Here is a 14,597-nt window from a genome sequence, read left to right on the forward strand (position 1 = left end):
GAGCAGGGGGGTTCTGAGCATTAGGGCTGGTCACAGACTGGGTTTGGGGAGGGGGCTGGCCCTGAGGAGAGGGCCGCTGCTGCGGTGGAGCTCCTTGACGGGCAGGAGTAGCGCTTACAGCTGCTTGTTGTGGACCTCCTAAAATCAGAGCTCATTTTTACAGAGTAAACATGGTTGGAATATCCACCTTATTTTGCCATACGAAAATAAGCATACATTTTCTTTAAATGTGCGAGACTTCCGATTCAAGACATTATAATGTTACAAAAGATTTTCGTTTCAAATTAATGCTGTTCTTTTAGACTTTCTATTCAACAAAGAATCTTGTAAAAATATAGCATGGTTTCCTCAAAACTATTAAGCAGAACAAAAAGTTTTCAACATTTATTACTTCTGAATCATTTGTTTTTAATATTTGAGACTTCTGAGTTATTAGCCACTATAGGTACATAGCTAGAATAATGAATTGCAGTAAACAATATACTATTTGAGCAACAAACCAATGTGTTTGTGATTGTGATAATGAATTAGAATAATACCAGTTTGCAGTTTTTCTGTTTTTGACAGGTAAAACTATTTGAAGCGGCAGGCAACAATTAAAATATACAGTTATCAGAGAGCTACTGATATTTAGAAATATCTGTCTTAATTTCTTTACCCTGTCATTCCAAACCTGTATGACCTTGTTTCTGTCTGCTGCATGTCTAAAGTGTTTTGTGATTTGTACCATAAAGGCCTGTTCACACTAAAGGATTCTTGTCATGAAAATTCAGTGCGATAAACATTAAAATTTGAATCAACAACTGTTAATGCATATGTTCAGACCGACACATACATTTGCATGCCATCAGTGAGACCGTTTTTTTATGGCAATTTAAATTTCCTAAATTATCCAACCAATTTTGAGAAATTCTTTATTTGAAAATGCAAATGAGATTTGAAAGCTTTGGGGAAGGTGGAGCAAATAATAACTTATATTTTAACTTATCCCCCTATAAAGCTATTGTATGGCTTCATAAGACTTATAAGTTGAATGAACTACGTATACCCTATAAGTGCACTTATGACCTTTTTGGAGATTTGCCGTAAAAATCCACTTTCATATTATGTATGCTGTATTATGCAGCATAAACATTCTTCAGGATTTCTCCTTCTATGCTTAACGCAAGAAAGAAAGTCATACAGGTTTGGAACGACACAAAGGTAAGTAAATGATGACTGAATTTTCATTCTTGGTAAACTATCCCTGTAAGGTTGGCTTCATTATTGCAATATTGTAATCCCTTACCCTGTGGAGGAGGGCGCTGTTGTGACTGTGGGACGTTAGACTGAGAGACGGGTTGAGGTGAAATAGCCGGGACCTAAAATATAAAACAGACATAGGGAGGGATATAGAGCATATCAGATATTACCATTCAAACACATTGAAACAGAATGCTGGCCTCCATGAGTTTTCAGTGCAAGTTTTAGTATTTTTAGGTTTAGCCATTTTTTTTAAAAAGTTTATTTTATTCTGTCACAAATAAGATCTTTAAACAGCTGTAATGTCAAAATTTGCTGAACATCCTTCTCGAAACATAAATAAATGGCTGATGTAGACAAAACCTGCAGTCATTAATCTTCAGGCAATCAGTTTAGCACAAATGTGGAGGGAATTAAACCAAGTGATTTAACGCAGAACAGTGATGAGAGATGTTGTTTGAGTCCCTAGCTTATGCATTAAAATCATTTCTCACTCTTATTCTCTCCCATCTGTGTGACTATGAATCATTACAATCACGGCTTTGGGAATAATGGAGAAAAGCAGTCTCTGCACTGCAATCTAAATTGACAATAATAATATCTGGTGTGTGGAAACCACCATTTTAATGTATTATTCAGCAGAATTCAGCATAACCAAAAATTAAAGCTTTTGTAGGCATGTTTTTAGGTTCATATGCTATCAGGCAATAGGAATATTCTAATAGCAACCACATTATAACCGCGTAGCTCATTAAAATTTAAACTTTGATTTTTTGACATAGAGCAGAGCTTTTTCAAAATCTCATGAGAATATAAAAAATGTATTGAGTTTCACACAAATGATGATTACAGGGGCATTATTCATTAATAAATGCTTATTTTCTCACAGTACCTTGCACAATAATATGTTATGAAATAAAAATACTTTTACTATAGTGCATTATTTGTAAACTAATTTGATGTTTTCATGACATAACCAGCTCCATATGTATGGCTTTTCTGATGTAGTAAACTTGCTCAGTAGCTAAATTAGTACAGCCACGATAAAATAGTTATGATAAAAGAACTGAAAGACTTGTTTAAGAAAGCTTAAATACCATGGTTGCACATTTTTTTATCTCACATTTGTTTTAAAGACTATGGGTTAGGTTTACGGTAGGGTTCAAATAGTTGCCACGTTATTTTCAAATGCATTAAAACAATACATTTTAGCCCCACTCACCGGATATTTCATTTCCAAACTCCCACATTACGTACAACAACCAATGTAATAACGTTAACAGATTCACGTTCATCTGTTTTGGATAAAACTGAACTCACTTTTAGCACCACTCACTGGACATTTCACTTTGAGAGTGTCACGAACCGTGCAAGAAGCAACTTAATATTTTGCAGAAATCATTTTTCTTCAATGAGCCTGGGTTGAGAATATATGAGGATGTTTTGAAGCAAGTGTGTTAACCTGAGAACGGACTGGAGTGGGAGATGAAGTGTGTAACATGGTCTGGTTCATTTTAGCCACAACAAGATCAGCCATCAGAGCCCGGTCCTCATCCTGCTGGTCTCCTATGAGAGGCATTGAGCAGCCCACCACCTGATAGACACACATACACACACACAAATAATTTGCCTGAGGCACTAAGGGTATTTCATAGTTATTTTGAAAGCTGCCTGTTTTTGCAGATGTTATTACCTCTATGATGTAATCTCGACCATCTTTACCATGCAATGCTTCTACAGCGCATATATCAAGACCCCCGAAAACCTCAGAGCATACGTCCACCCACATACGATACCTACAGGGGAAAAAGTGCAAATGATGACCTTGTGCATTCCACTAAAAGCATCCACCCACTGACAACACACTGCCCAGAGTAAACAAGGGATTCAGGATTACTGCAGGGCAAGACATTAATATTTGGTTTGGTATCATCGACAGTTTTGATTGAAAAGCCTCTTACAGCAAACTAAACTGATTTTTGTTTGAAAAAAAGTCAAGTTTCAAGAAGAATGTGTAATATTTAATCAGTGTAAGTGTAATAATTTTTGTATGTAAAAGACTTTTAGATCACTATGATAATTGGGGCTGCATGATTAATCGAAATAAATATATGAGCTTCGTGTTTCAGAGTGAAGCACAGCACTGTGTTCTTTTACACACAAGCAACTCATGATCTGGTGTTTTCAGTGTCTCAGAGAGGCGTGGTTTGCAGTAAATGCTGCTCCACACAAACACATCTCTGCATTTGCATTCGCTCCAGGTTTTTGATGCTTATAACACTTATAAATAAAAGCCTTGAGTGTATCATTTGAAAATTAAGAAATGAAGACAGCCTTAAATATTAGTATTGTATGTTATTATGTTTCTTAAATATTTTTTATTTTACAGTAAAAGTCATTTTTTAAATATGTTTACTAAATAATAAAGTCATATTTATATATAATCACAAGTTTTGGCCAAATTGTGCAGCCCTGCAAACAAGCGAGGTGTAACGCTAAGGTCCAATTGAAGAAGAAGATGAAGATAGCAGAACTCACAGCATGCTACACGAGACACAAACAATACTGGACAAACACTGAGTGAACAGGAAGAACCTATGTACACAATGATGATAATAAAGACACAGCTGATACAAACTAACTAATAATGATGTGTGACGATGGAGACGGAAGACAGGCGGGAACTCAACCAAGGGAATACATGTAATGAATAAACTAAAAGTCCATGAAAACGGAACTAAGAATGAACATACGTAACTGAAGCTAGTCGTAACAGTACACGCCCCTCCGACCAGGCACGACCTCGTGCCGTAAAAGCAGATGAGGTGAGGGAGGGATGAAGGGGGTTTTGGAGGTGGACAAAGAGGTGGCGAAGGTGTGGTGACAGTAGGTGGCGGCGGAGGAGTGCTGATGGGGAGACAATTATCCCCTGGCAGCGATGGTAGTGGATGGCGACGGCCCGGACCGAGAGCCTGGCAGTTACGACAAGGGAGGGAGGTGCCAAGGTGTTGACGGGACTGTCGACATCTGGCGGAGGATGAGCCGATGGATCCCAGGGCACAGATGGAGAGCTGATGTAGTGACATCGCTGGCATCGGAGGCCTAGGCATCGTCGTGGCGATGACTGTCAAAGGAGGAGCCAGAGTACTCGAGGACCGAGGTGAGTTAGAAGGGGAAGGAGGAGGAGCCCGGGAGATCGTCAAGTTCGTGGCGTGGAGATGGTGTGACGACCGACCAAGGGGGAGCCACTGGGACAAAGGAACCCGGTTGAACCGAGAGGCCGAGGGGGGCTGATAGAGCTGAAGGTGGGAGGAGCCAGGGCAGAGGTTCGATTACAGGCCGGAGGCGGAGTCACAGGATCCACTCACTCAGGCGCTGGTGGAGGTTGCTCCACCTCAGGCTCGACGTCCCAGCAAGGCATTCCAGGAGATGATGGGGCTGGAGGACTGGCTGAGAAGGTCGGCGATGGAGGCTGATGGAATCTTGGAAGGGTTGAGGTAATGTATAGTCCATGCAAGTCTCTTTTTCAGTGGTGAAATAGGCTCTGGGTCCGGCTGTGTTCTGGACCGGGGATAGACATTCTCCAGACACCGGATGATGGCTTCTCAGTTTAATCTGGTGGTGTCTGGGAGGTCAAGAGGATGATGGTAATTTGCCCTGATCCAGAACAGTGACTTCAGGGTCTCGTCGTCGTAGGGGCAGGTGAGAGAAAGAAAAAAAATCCCTCAGCAAAAACAAAAAAGTTCTGACTCGTACGAGCCACTGCAGTGAACTGAGCTGCATAGTCCATTTTGGGTCTGGTATTCTATAACGCTAAGGTAACAGAAGATAACATGCGGAACAGCATGCTACACGAGACACGAACAAAACCGGACAAACACTGAGTGACCAGGAAGAACATATACACAATGATGATAATTAAACACAGCTGAACCAAACTAACTTATAATGATGGATATATTAACATATTCTTATATTAAATATGTTAATATGAGAATTAACATAACTGAACCTAACCATGATACAGGGAGCAAACAAAGAGCTTTATTATTCTTATTTTTGCATTTTATCATTTAGCCTAATAATAATAAAGTTATGTTCCAAATTTTATTGAGTTGTCTTGCTGTATACATAGACAGCTGCCTACTGTATCCTAACTGAAATGGAAAATCAGTAGTGGCTTATTTGGAACACTTAATGTTGGAAGCAACTAGTGTGAAAAGCACCAACGCACAATTGATTTCAATAAAGGCATGAAATAATAATAAAGTCATGAGTATATTATTATATGTTCAACATTTCTATTGTTTCATCTGCCATGTTGAATAAAAATGCAATGCTGCCTAAAATGAGGTATCTTACCATTTAATGTCTCATAATGCTGTCTACGGAGGCAGCTGAAGAGCTATTAGCATATGCATAATACATAAGATGTTAAATTATGAAAAATATGTCATTTTTAGACAAGCAAACATCTATGTTATCTGATGTTATGTTATAGGTGCTGAATAATATGTCTTGTATCATGGCAGAAAGAACATCCTTAAGACTTGTGTACCTGTCAGACATGGCCACCTGCTCTAACATGGCTGAACCTGTGTTGGTCTTCCAGTTGCCAGATATAGATGTTCTCCTGTCCAATAACACAACAGCAAACTGTTTCAAAATCAGTTCCTATGATGTTGCTAAAACCATAGATTATATCATGCTGTTGAGAACAATAATGTAGTTGTAATCTCTTACATGTATGCCTTGTAATTGTCACCAATTTTCTGGATTCGGATGTCATACTTGGCGTCGATAAAAGGTTCAGATGTGGCATATGTCTTTGTCAAAGCCACAACACTAGCAATGTCTTGGAAATCATATTGATTGTCCACTTTGACCTGGACAGAGAATTTAAATTGCACTGATACTGCTCTAACCATAAAAAGACCAAACAGGCCATTCAATAATATAGATACAAGTAGTATAAATACAATGTAATGAATACAATTTTTATCATATATTTTAAAAATTGCATTTGGCAGTAATGTCTAGGAAAGGATTTCAGTCATACCTTTCCCATACCAGAGTGAGCATGACCCATCTTCACTACCACAGGAAAGCCAGGTGTAGTGATCTAATGACAAGAGAGATAGATATATGAAGCAATTTTTTAAGAAAAAACACTTTTATTCTTTGAGGATGCATTAAATTGATCAAACATGCCTTATAAAGCTACATTTCTATTTCAAATATAAATGCTGTTCTTTAGAACATTCTATTAATTAAAGAATGCTGACAATAATCTATCACTGTTTCCGCAAAAATATTAAGTAGCTGTTTTCAACATTGTGATCATGGATCATGTGACACTAAAGACTGGAGAAATTATGCTGAATATTCATCTTTGCATCACAGGAATAAATTACATTTGAAAAGATATTAATGTAGAAAACAGTAGTTTTAAATTGTAATGATATTTCACAGTTTTACTGTATTTTTGGTCAAATAAATGGGCAACATAAGAATGTATAGAATTCTATCCATGCCATTACTCAACCATGTTCTTATTGCAAATGTTAATACACAATACTGACCTGATATTTTTATTATCCGACTGAATAATTTAGGAAGAAACAACACCAACATAAAGTTGGTTTACTTTGAACCGTTTATTAATGGTAGAACATGTTGTATTTGCAGTCTCAGTGCTGCTTGATAGGCATCTTCTTTATATTGCTGCACTTGGAGAAATGCGAGAGCAAAATCTTCCTGCTCAGGCACAAAATGAGCCCACAAAATGATGTCTAAGTCTGCTGTGCATTATCTTAGAAAAAGGCCAGCGAGAGAGGAAAACATTCTGGCAGAGAGTGTGTCTGGGATCATTTTTGTGTAAAGATGCCTGCAGTGCAGGAATAGAAGGAGTTGGTGGCACTGCAGCAAGCCTCCCTCTCCTTTTAAACCCTGATCTATGTCTATAAGAACCATGATGACTAGTCTGAGATTTATGAAATTTACAGTCTAGACAGAGCTAAGTTGAGTGGAGCAATGCTGAACTGGGGCACTGAATATGCATGAGCCCTGTATATTTTACTATTTACTGCATCCAGGCACCGCTGTCCCTGCCACAGATGGGAGCTTTGTACTAGGTCCAGTGGGACCGTCTAGAGCCCTATAGCTCAGGGTTTACTGGTGAGAAGGGACAGGAACAGATGGTAAACACTCACCATCTCCTTGTGGTTGGGGTAATAAACCTGGTCAATCAGTGGGAACTCCTCTGGACCCAACTGCTTGTACAATCTGGACAATTGAGCGAACTGATGCATGGCGACCCGCACACAAACATACATGCATACACATATAGAGACAAATATTATGCAGCAATAATTAAGGACATTCAATGGTAAAAATTGGAGGATTTTTGCATGACCTTTAAGTTGTCAAATTAACTTGATCGATTGTTAAAAATCAATCTGATTCATGCCAATTTGCATTTGTGAACCAGCTTGACCCAATTCATTGTAAATAACAAACTAAAGAAAACAATTTATATATTTCTGACAATACAAAAGCGGTATAAAGCCAATTAACTTTTTACAGCAGAGCATCAACTCAAGACAAATGTATATTCACTTTAGAAATGTCCAGGTCTTTAAAGATTTTATTTTTTTCCATAGTTTTTTCAGGCCTGGAAAACACTATTCTGCGTGACCATGGGAATCCCATATCTGAAAATGTTTAATTTTCTTATGAATGGTAACATGTTCAAAATAAATGAATATTTCCTTTTTTTTGGATTTATGAGAACATCCTTAAATGGCTGAGTAGTATGGACTGATGTGTGTAGTGCTCACCACCCATGGTTTGTCACAGAAGTTGTAGACAGAGTGAAGAGAATTGACACTGGGCAGACCAGCATACTGAAGTCCAATCACAATATTCCTGTGGTCGCCATTCTTGGCCATGCTGAAAGCATGCTGTCGGACCATCACAAAATCTGGCTTGAAACACCTAAATGACCACAGCAATGTTGGTAATTATTATCAGTCAAATAATGTGATATATGAAGGTGTCATATCTTGCTGATCGGCTCCAGTAATTATTCATTTCAAGAACAAAGGTGATTTCCTATCTATCTATCTATCTATCTATCTATCTATCTATCTATCTATCTATCTATCTATCTATCTATCTATCTGTCTGTCTGTAAAGTGTATATACAGTAGAATGTACAGTAAACGTAGTTTCTTCGACTAATCATCTTGATTGCTGCTCTAAATATTCCTAACATACATCAATTGTTCTCATACATCTTTTTATATTTCTATAATTAAATGCAAACTGAATTAGACAAAGTAAAACCCACTGAATTACATTGTTTATCTGTGCAATAAAGAAAACATTCTGGAAGAGCTCTAAACAGATCTGAAACCTACTTTGTGATTTTGTTGCCATTGCGAATGGCCTCAATGTCCACGCTATAGCTTCCCGTTGCGTGAGCCACCAGATTGACCTCCGAGAATTCAGCCTTGAAAATCAATAGAAATCACCAGATGGAATAAATGGATCAATGCGTCTGATCAATAAAGTGCTGTTGTCAAAGCATATACACTAAAACAGCACCCGAGGCCTGCAATGTGTTGCCAGTGTGGTTATTTTAAAACAACAAAAAGGGCTTTTTAAAGAATACCATGCATATTTCCTTGTAACACAAGATTTTTGACTGACATATCATTAAAAATTCAAAACACAAATGTGGAAATGTTAAAAAAAAAGTGTTTTCGTTTTGTATCGTGACGAATCGTTTTGTATTTCTGTCTGTTATTCCAGTATGTTGCCAAAGTCATAAATAATTAACAGTATTACATTTAAACTCTAACCAATCATAAATGCAAGCAGTTGTTCAATAAAAATATTTCTTCTGGAAGAAATTACTTTTGGTTTATTGTAAAGCTGCTAACAAAATCCGTGACTAATTATTTAAAAGGACAATATTCATTGACAGAACAAATTAATTTTCTTTTATCCTCCTCAAGAATAGATTAGATCTTGCATTTCATTACTAGGGACAGTTTTGATATATTTTCCTATCCCATTTCAAAAACACAAACAAATCCCACTGAAGAAATGACAAAGGCCCTGTAATGCAATTTCCTCTCAGATTGATGACAATAATCTTTAGCTAGTTAATGTGTTTTGGCAACATCTAATTCATTATACATGCACATTGTTGAGTTGTACTACTCTGGTAGTTTGAAAGAATTCAAAAAAACTTCCCACCTGTTCTACTTTGATTTCAAATTCTCCATGAACCTTCTTTCCTCTGAACACCTTTCCCCTGTAGGAAGAAAGATCAAAAAATAAAGAACATATCTATACTCTTGTGAGTCATAGTTAACAAAAACACTTAGACTGTGTCCAAACTGGATTATGCAACAGTGAAATCGTGTGAGAATTATGTATTTCAATCATTTATTAAGCATGAATTCTTTGAGAAGGGGAGGCTGAGGAGTTTCGTTTCAATGTCTGAAACTTTGTTTTTATGCTATGCGTCTCAAACTGTCATAATATTTCTATATTTATATGCTACTATTATACTTTTTTTAACCTAAAAAAACAGATTATTGTCCTGTAAATCCTGTATGTTTATACACAGAGACATATAATTTCACATCTGTATAGTGGTGACCATATGAAATAACTAAACTAATTACTCTATGTTAAAATATTCCATGCAGCTTTGTTTTTGACCACTAAATAATTAAACAGATGGATGGATGGATGGATGGATGGATGGATGGAAGTGTTGTTTCCTCTAAAAAGTTTCTAAAATGCACATGAAATTAAGTTTTTCATGATGTTGGTTTTATTATACTAGTAAATGTGTCACTAGCCCTCACAGGGAAACAGTGAGAGAAACATCACACACATTAAAATTGTAAAGACACTTGAGGCACCATGTGAGGTTCCTTAGATCGCCATACCAAAAGAAACCTCTCGAGAACCTCCAGGCATCCTAGCAAAAAAGGACAGTTCTCTGAGGAACCCATAAGTTCTTACAAGAACCCTAAAGACTGGCAATCCATTAACCTAATTATAACATATAAGCTGGCGCTTGACATAAATATTTCTTGAAAATATATTTAGTTCCTTGAGTATAAAACAAGACATTTGATCCACCCTGGCAAGAGTTCCTAGAATTTACCCAAATGGTTTTAATATGTGATGACTCCAAAAGTGCCTCAATTGTCATTTTCAACGACTTTGTGATAACATTACTTGTTTTCACTAGCAGATGCAGTATACTCTGAAACCCAAAAACACAGGCCTTTTTAATCTGGACTCAACAGCTAATGTAATCTCACGGCTTCTCCATTAAAGGAGAACTCCGGGCAATTTTAAGTTGATCTTGATCGTTATACCTTTGTGAGTACTGTCTATAGAAAAAAAAAACGAACCGGATTGGTGCTTGCAACACGGAGCTTTTCCCGCAAATGCCCAGAGCTCCCACTCAGCTAAAACGGCAGTTATGGGGGCATATACATAAAGAGTGTCTTTCAGCCTTTTAACAGAAACAAAATGCAATTAAAATTTCTGTCTAACATGAACAGGGCCCTTACATGTGAACAAGATGCGTTTAGCAACTTAACCATTGTTTAAATTCACCTAAATAGTGTTTTAATCGGCTAGCTGTAGTCTCGCGCTGAAGTCCCGTGGGAACTCATTTGTAGCCAAAGGTAAATAGTAGTGATGGGAAGTCCGGTTCTTTTCCGCGAACCGGTTCTTTCGGACAGTTCGTTTCAATGAACCGGTTCAAGAAATGGTTCGCGTTTGTGTCGTTCCGAATTATATGGCAACAGAAAGCGAAAATACAAAAACTTATTTTCATCGTCTTCCTTTCCATGACCTCGAGATTCTGCAGTTGTGGCTAGTTGTACTTCAACTTGATGCGCAAACTCCCATACAAGTACGCGCTAAAGATTACCGCATTCGCAGCGAACACTTTGACAAGGATGATTACACAGACACAACACAACAGGGCCGGTTGAAGAAAAAAGCGATTCCATGGAAGAAGACGTGTGCAGCCACTTTGGAGGTAATGTAAACTTTATTTATCCTTCCATTTGGGCGCTGTGATGTGTCTGTGTAGTCATCCTTGTACGGCACAAACACGAACCATTTCTTCTTCACCTACACACTGATATTTAGGCCTACCTTTGGCTACAACAACTGAGTTCCCACGGGACTTCAGCGCAAGACTACAGCTAGTCGTCTAAAACACTATTTAGGTGAATTTAATCAATGGCTAAGTTGCTAAACGCATCTTGTTCACATGCAAGGGCCCTGTTCATGTTGGACAGACATTTTAATTGCATTTTGTGTCTGTTAAGAGGCACAAAGACACTCTTTATGTATATGCCCCCATAACTGCCGTTTTAGCTGAGTGGGACCTCTGGGCATTTGCGGGAAAAGCTCCATGTTGCAAGCACCAATCCGGTTCGTTTTTTTTTTTTTTTTCTATAGACAGTACTCACAAAGGTATAACGATCAAGATCAACTTAAAAATTGCCCGGAGTTCTCCTTTAACTGTCCCAGGCTGAATATTGTAATGCGCACAAACGCACGCGCGGGCACACCCACAACTACACGGGCGCGCGTGCCAGAAAGGCCCATGGACTAATGAGTCACGACATTTTAGTGACTCCTTTTGGCCTGTATTTGCACGAGCTGCACCTCAGGTGCGAGGATGAAACAACACCTCTGATACTCTCAAATAATCTGTTCATAAACTACAAGCCATTACGTCGCATTCAAAACGCTGAGATTTCCTTAGGATCTTACCAGTCTGTATGCTGGTCATCAATGACCAGGAGGATCTTGGCGTTGCTCGAGCCGATTCCTCTCTCGGTGGCCTCGTTAAAAGTGGCGGCAGCGGCGGCGGTGGTCTGTTTGACGGCGTTGGAAATGGAGGAAAAGAAGCCGGCGCCCGTAGACTGGCTGGGGGGTTGACGCCTCTCTTGAGAGCCGGGCGAGAGCTCCGGGGCTGGGCTCTGCTGCGGTGAATCTGGCCGCTGTAGATCGCCCATGTAGCCATTGGGCAAGTTGGACATGAAATTACTGTCCGAGAGGCGACGTCGCAGGTAATTCATGTTGAATATGAAAGGGGATGCGACGGTAAATTACCTCCCTGTAGGTTCTGCACGTAAAAAAAAATCAAAAAAAATCCAAGACGAATAGAAAACTGATATCTAGGATGCAACCGAGTGTTTCTGTTTAAAACGAGACGCAAAAACGAGTCGATACGCAAATCTTCAGTGTTCACCTCAAAGCAACGGTCGTGCTTCACGCATGCAGAGCAGCACTGCAACAAATGAAAGATATCAAATCAACGCTTTATTGAGATCAAGATTAAATATGAATAAATAAATAAATGCTCGTAATCATTGTGTTTGATTGACTTACATATCTGAGAAGCTTGTTCAACACTTGGCATTGCGAATCAAGCTCCTTTCATTTATGTTGATGATGTTGATAATCCACGGGCGTGGAGAAAAACAATCCTAACGGAGAGGCACTCTTTCAAAGTGTGCTCGCTCGGTGAAGGTAGTAATTGTCATATATGTAACTCGGTGAGGCACAATCTCCGGCCAGATTCTCTGTGATCCGGTTGGGGCTTCGGAGGATGCAGGGATTGCATCAGTCGTGCCATCCAATCCTTGTAATCCGCCCAGTGTTTTCCCCTGGTCGTTTGTTCAGACCCATTACCGCTTTCTCCCGTTGCGCACGTTCTTTACGCACGGGACAGGTCCGGGATATAATTGTTTAGATGCGTTTATGATGATTGGGAAGAAAAGACGATTTTACCATGTGCTTGTGTTCATTTTAAAGAAGAGAGAGACATCATTGGCAGTGGGTGATACTGCCAAGCGATTAAACAGCTTGTAACAAAAAGGATGTAGGTTCAAACTCTGCAGATGGCGATTCTTGAACTGTCACCATGGTGCCCTTGAGCAACACACCTAAGGGTTGTTCCCTTAGGACTGTTCTTGTACATTATAGGGTGTTGCAAGTAAGAACAATCTCAGACAATTGACAATTAATTATAGGACTGTTCGTCTTGAATATATTGTACAAAAAATTAACTTGCAAATAATGTAGTTAAAGGATGATGTTGGTGGAGTGTCAGAAATAATCTTTTTTTTAATCAAGGGCACATTTTGCACCTTGAAATTGATTTTAAGGGACACTTAGAATAGAAGAAAGGCTACATAAAAACTGAGGATTTACTTCAGTTCAGGACGTTTTGTCTACTCTGTAAACATTTTAGGTATTTTTCCACTTTCTGTTGCATTTTTGCTCTTAACCCGGTTAATTTCCGATCCTGATGCCAATTTATTATTTAATATATGGAGACTCAATGAAAACATTTGAAAAATCAATAATAAATGTATAACTTATTGTTGAAAAGTATATTCCTAGGTATTTTTTAATAGTATACTATAATTGTTTTATATAGTTTTGCATATTATGATGATTTTTTTACATTTTATTTAATTGTAGACATTTCCAAATGTAATTTCCATCTTTGAAAAGCAAGGATGGGTTTTCAGTACTCTGGACAGTTCTTGAGGACATACTCCTTCCTGTATGTGATTTCAGCACCACGGACAGTGAATCTATATGTTCTTAATGTTGCTGTTAATAAGAGAGACCGTGGATAGTTGTCACACTTTTTTCTCCAGGGAATATTTAATTTTGAAAGTCAATTTCTGTATAGTCACATACTTTAAATTGGGTATGAAATTACATTTGAATCTATTTTACAGTCCGTGTGACAAGTAGACTGACTTTCAAATGGAGAAATGTTTACAGGCTCCACCCATTGCAACACAATATATATACAAAACATACTGGTATGTTTTAGATCTTATTATTTAATTTTTTGTTAGTTAACTTTTTTTTGACCTCGTAAGTTTTAATCAAAATGGCAGAACTCGATTTTTGGGGAAGTATGCCGGATTCTCCATTCACGGTCAGCATAAACTTTCTTACAATTGCCTGCTCGCATTCAGATCTGCCTTCAGCAAATCATTAACCGATGGTCAGAACCAAGTTCCCGCCCTACCTTTTTTTTTCTTTTGTGATTATCCATTCCACTTGGATGAATGTTAAAATAAGTGAGAAAAGATCTGTTGTTTTATCACGACTTAAATGTAAAAAAGTTACAAAAAGGAAAATTTATTTAACAAACTATTTTGTAGAAACATGCACCAGAAGTGAAATTAAGTGAATGAATAACTAAACATTTAAAGAGCAAAACTCTAAAAGATATTTTAAAAATCTAATTTTGGCCAACTGATAATGAAATT

The 14,597-nt window shown here is 38.1% G+C and overlaps 1 protein-coding gene across 2 annotated transcripts in view; it reads right to left on the minus strand.

Moving 5' to 3' along the window:
- The window catches only part of syn1 (synapsin I), a 17,983-nt gene extending 4,809 nt beyond the window's left edge, over positions 1 to 13,174 (minus strand). The window contains exons 1-13 of one of the 2 annotated variants that reach the window (XM_077224432.1): positions 12,691 to 13,174; positions 12,070 to 12,589; positions 9,508 to 9,565; positions 8,664 to 8,755; positions 8,082 to 8,238; positions 7,455 to 7,544; positions 6,302 to 6,364; positions 5,986 to 6,128; positions 5,801 to 5,875; positions 2,936 to 3,038; positions 2,705 to 2,836; positions 1,289 to 1,361; positions 1 to 138 (exon numbers count right to left, since the gene is read on the minus strand). The exon at positions 1 to 138 is cut by the window's left edge and continues 454 nt beyond it. In XM_077224432.1, coding sequence (XP_077080547.1) covers positions 1 to 138; positions 1,289 to 1,361; positions 2,705 to 2,836; positions 2,936 to 3,038; positions 5,801 to 5,875; positions 5,986 to 6,128; positions 6,302 to 6,364; positions 7,455 to 7,544; positions 8,082 to 8,238; positions 8,664 to 8,755; positions 9,508 to 9,565; positions 12,070 to 12,377 — 1,432 coding nt within the window. In that variant the 5' untranslated portion in view covers positions 12,378 to 12,589; positions 12,691 to 13,174. The remainder of the gene's footprint in view (positions 139 to 1,288; positions 1,362 to 2,704; positions 2,837 to 2,935; positions 3,039 to 5,800; positions 5,876 to 5,985; positions 6,129 to 6,301; positions 6,365 to 7,454; positions 7,545 to 8,081; positions 8,239 to 8,663; positions 8,756 to 9,507; positions 9,566 to 12,069; positions 12,590 to 12,690) is intronic. The other variant, XM_077224433.1, reaches the window with a different exon arrangement.
- Positions 13,175 to 14,597: the final 1,423 nt, after the last annotated feature.

This window comes from Siphateles boraxobius, unplaced genomic scaffold (genome assembly GCF_051911475.1).
Source record: "Siphateles boraxobius isolate OS27281-9 unplaced genomic scaffold, OSU_SipBor_1 9, whole genome shotgun sequence".
In the NCBI taxonomy this organism is placed as follows: Eukaryota; Metazoa; Chordata; class Actinopteri; order Cypriniformes; family Leuciscidae; genus Siphateles; species Siphateles boraxobius.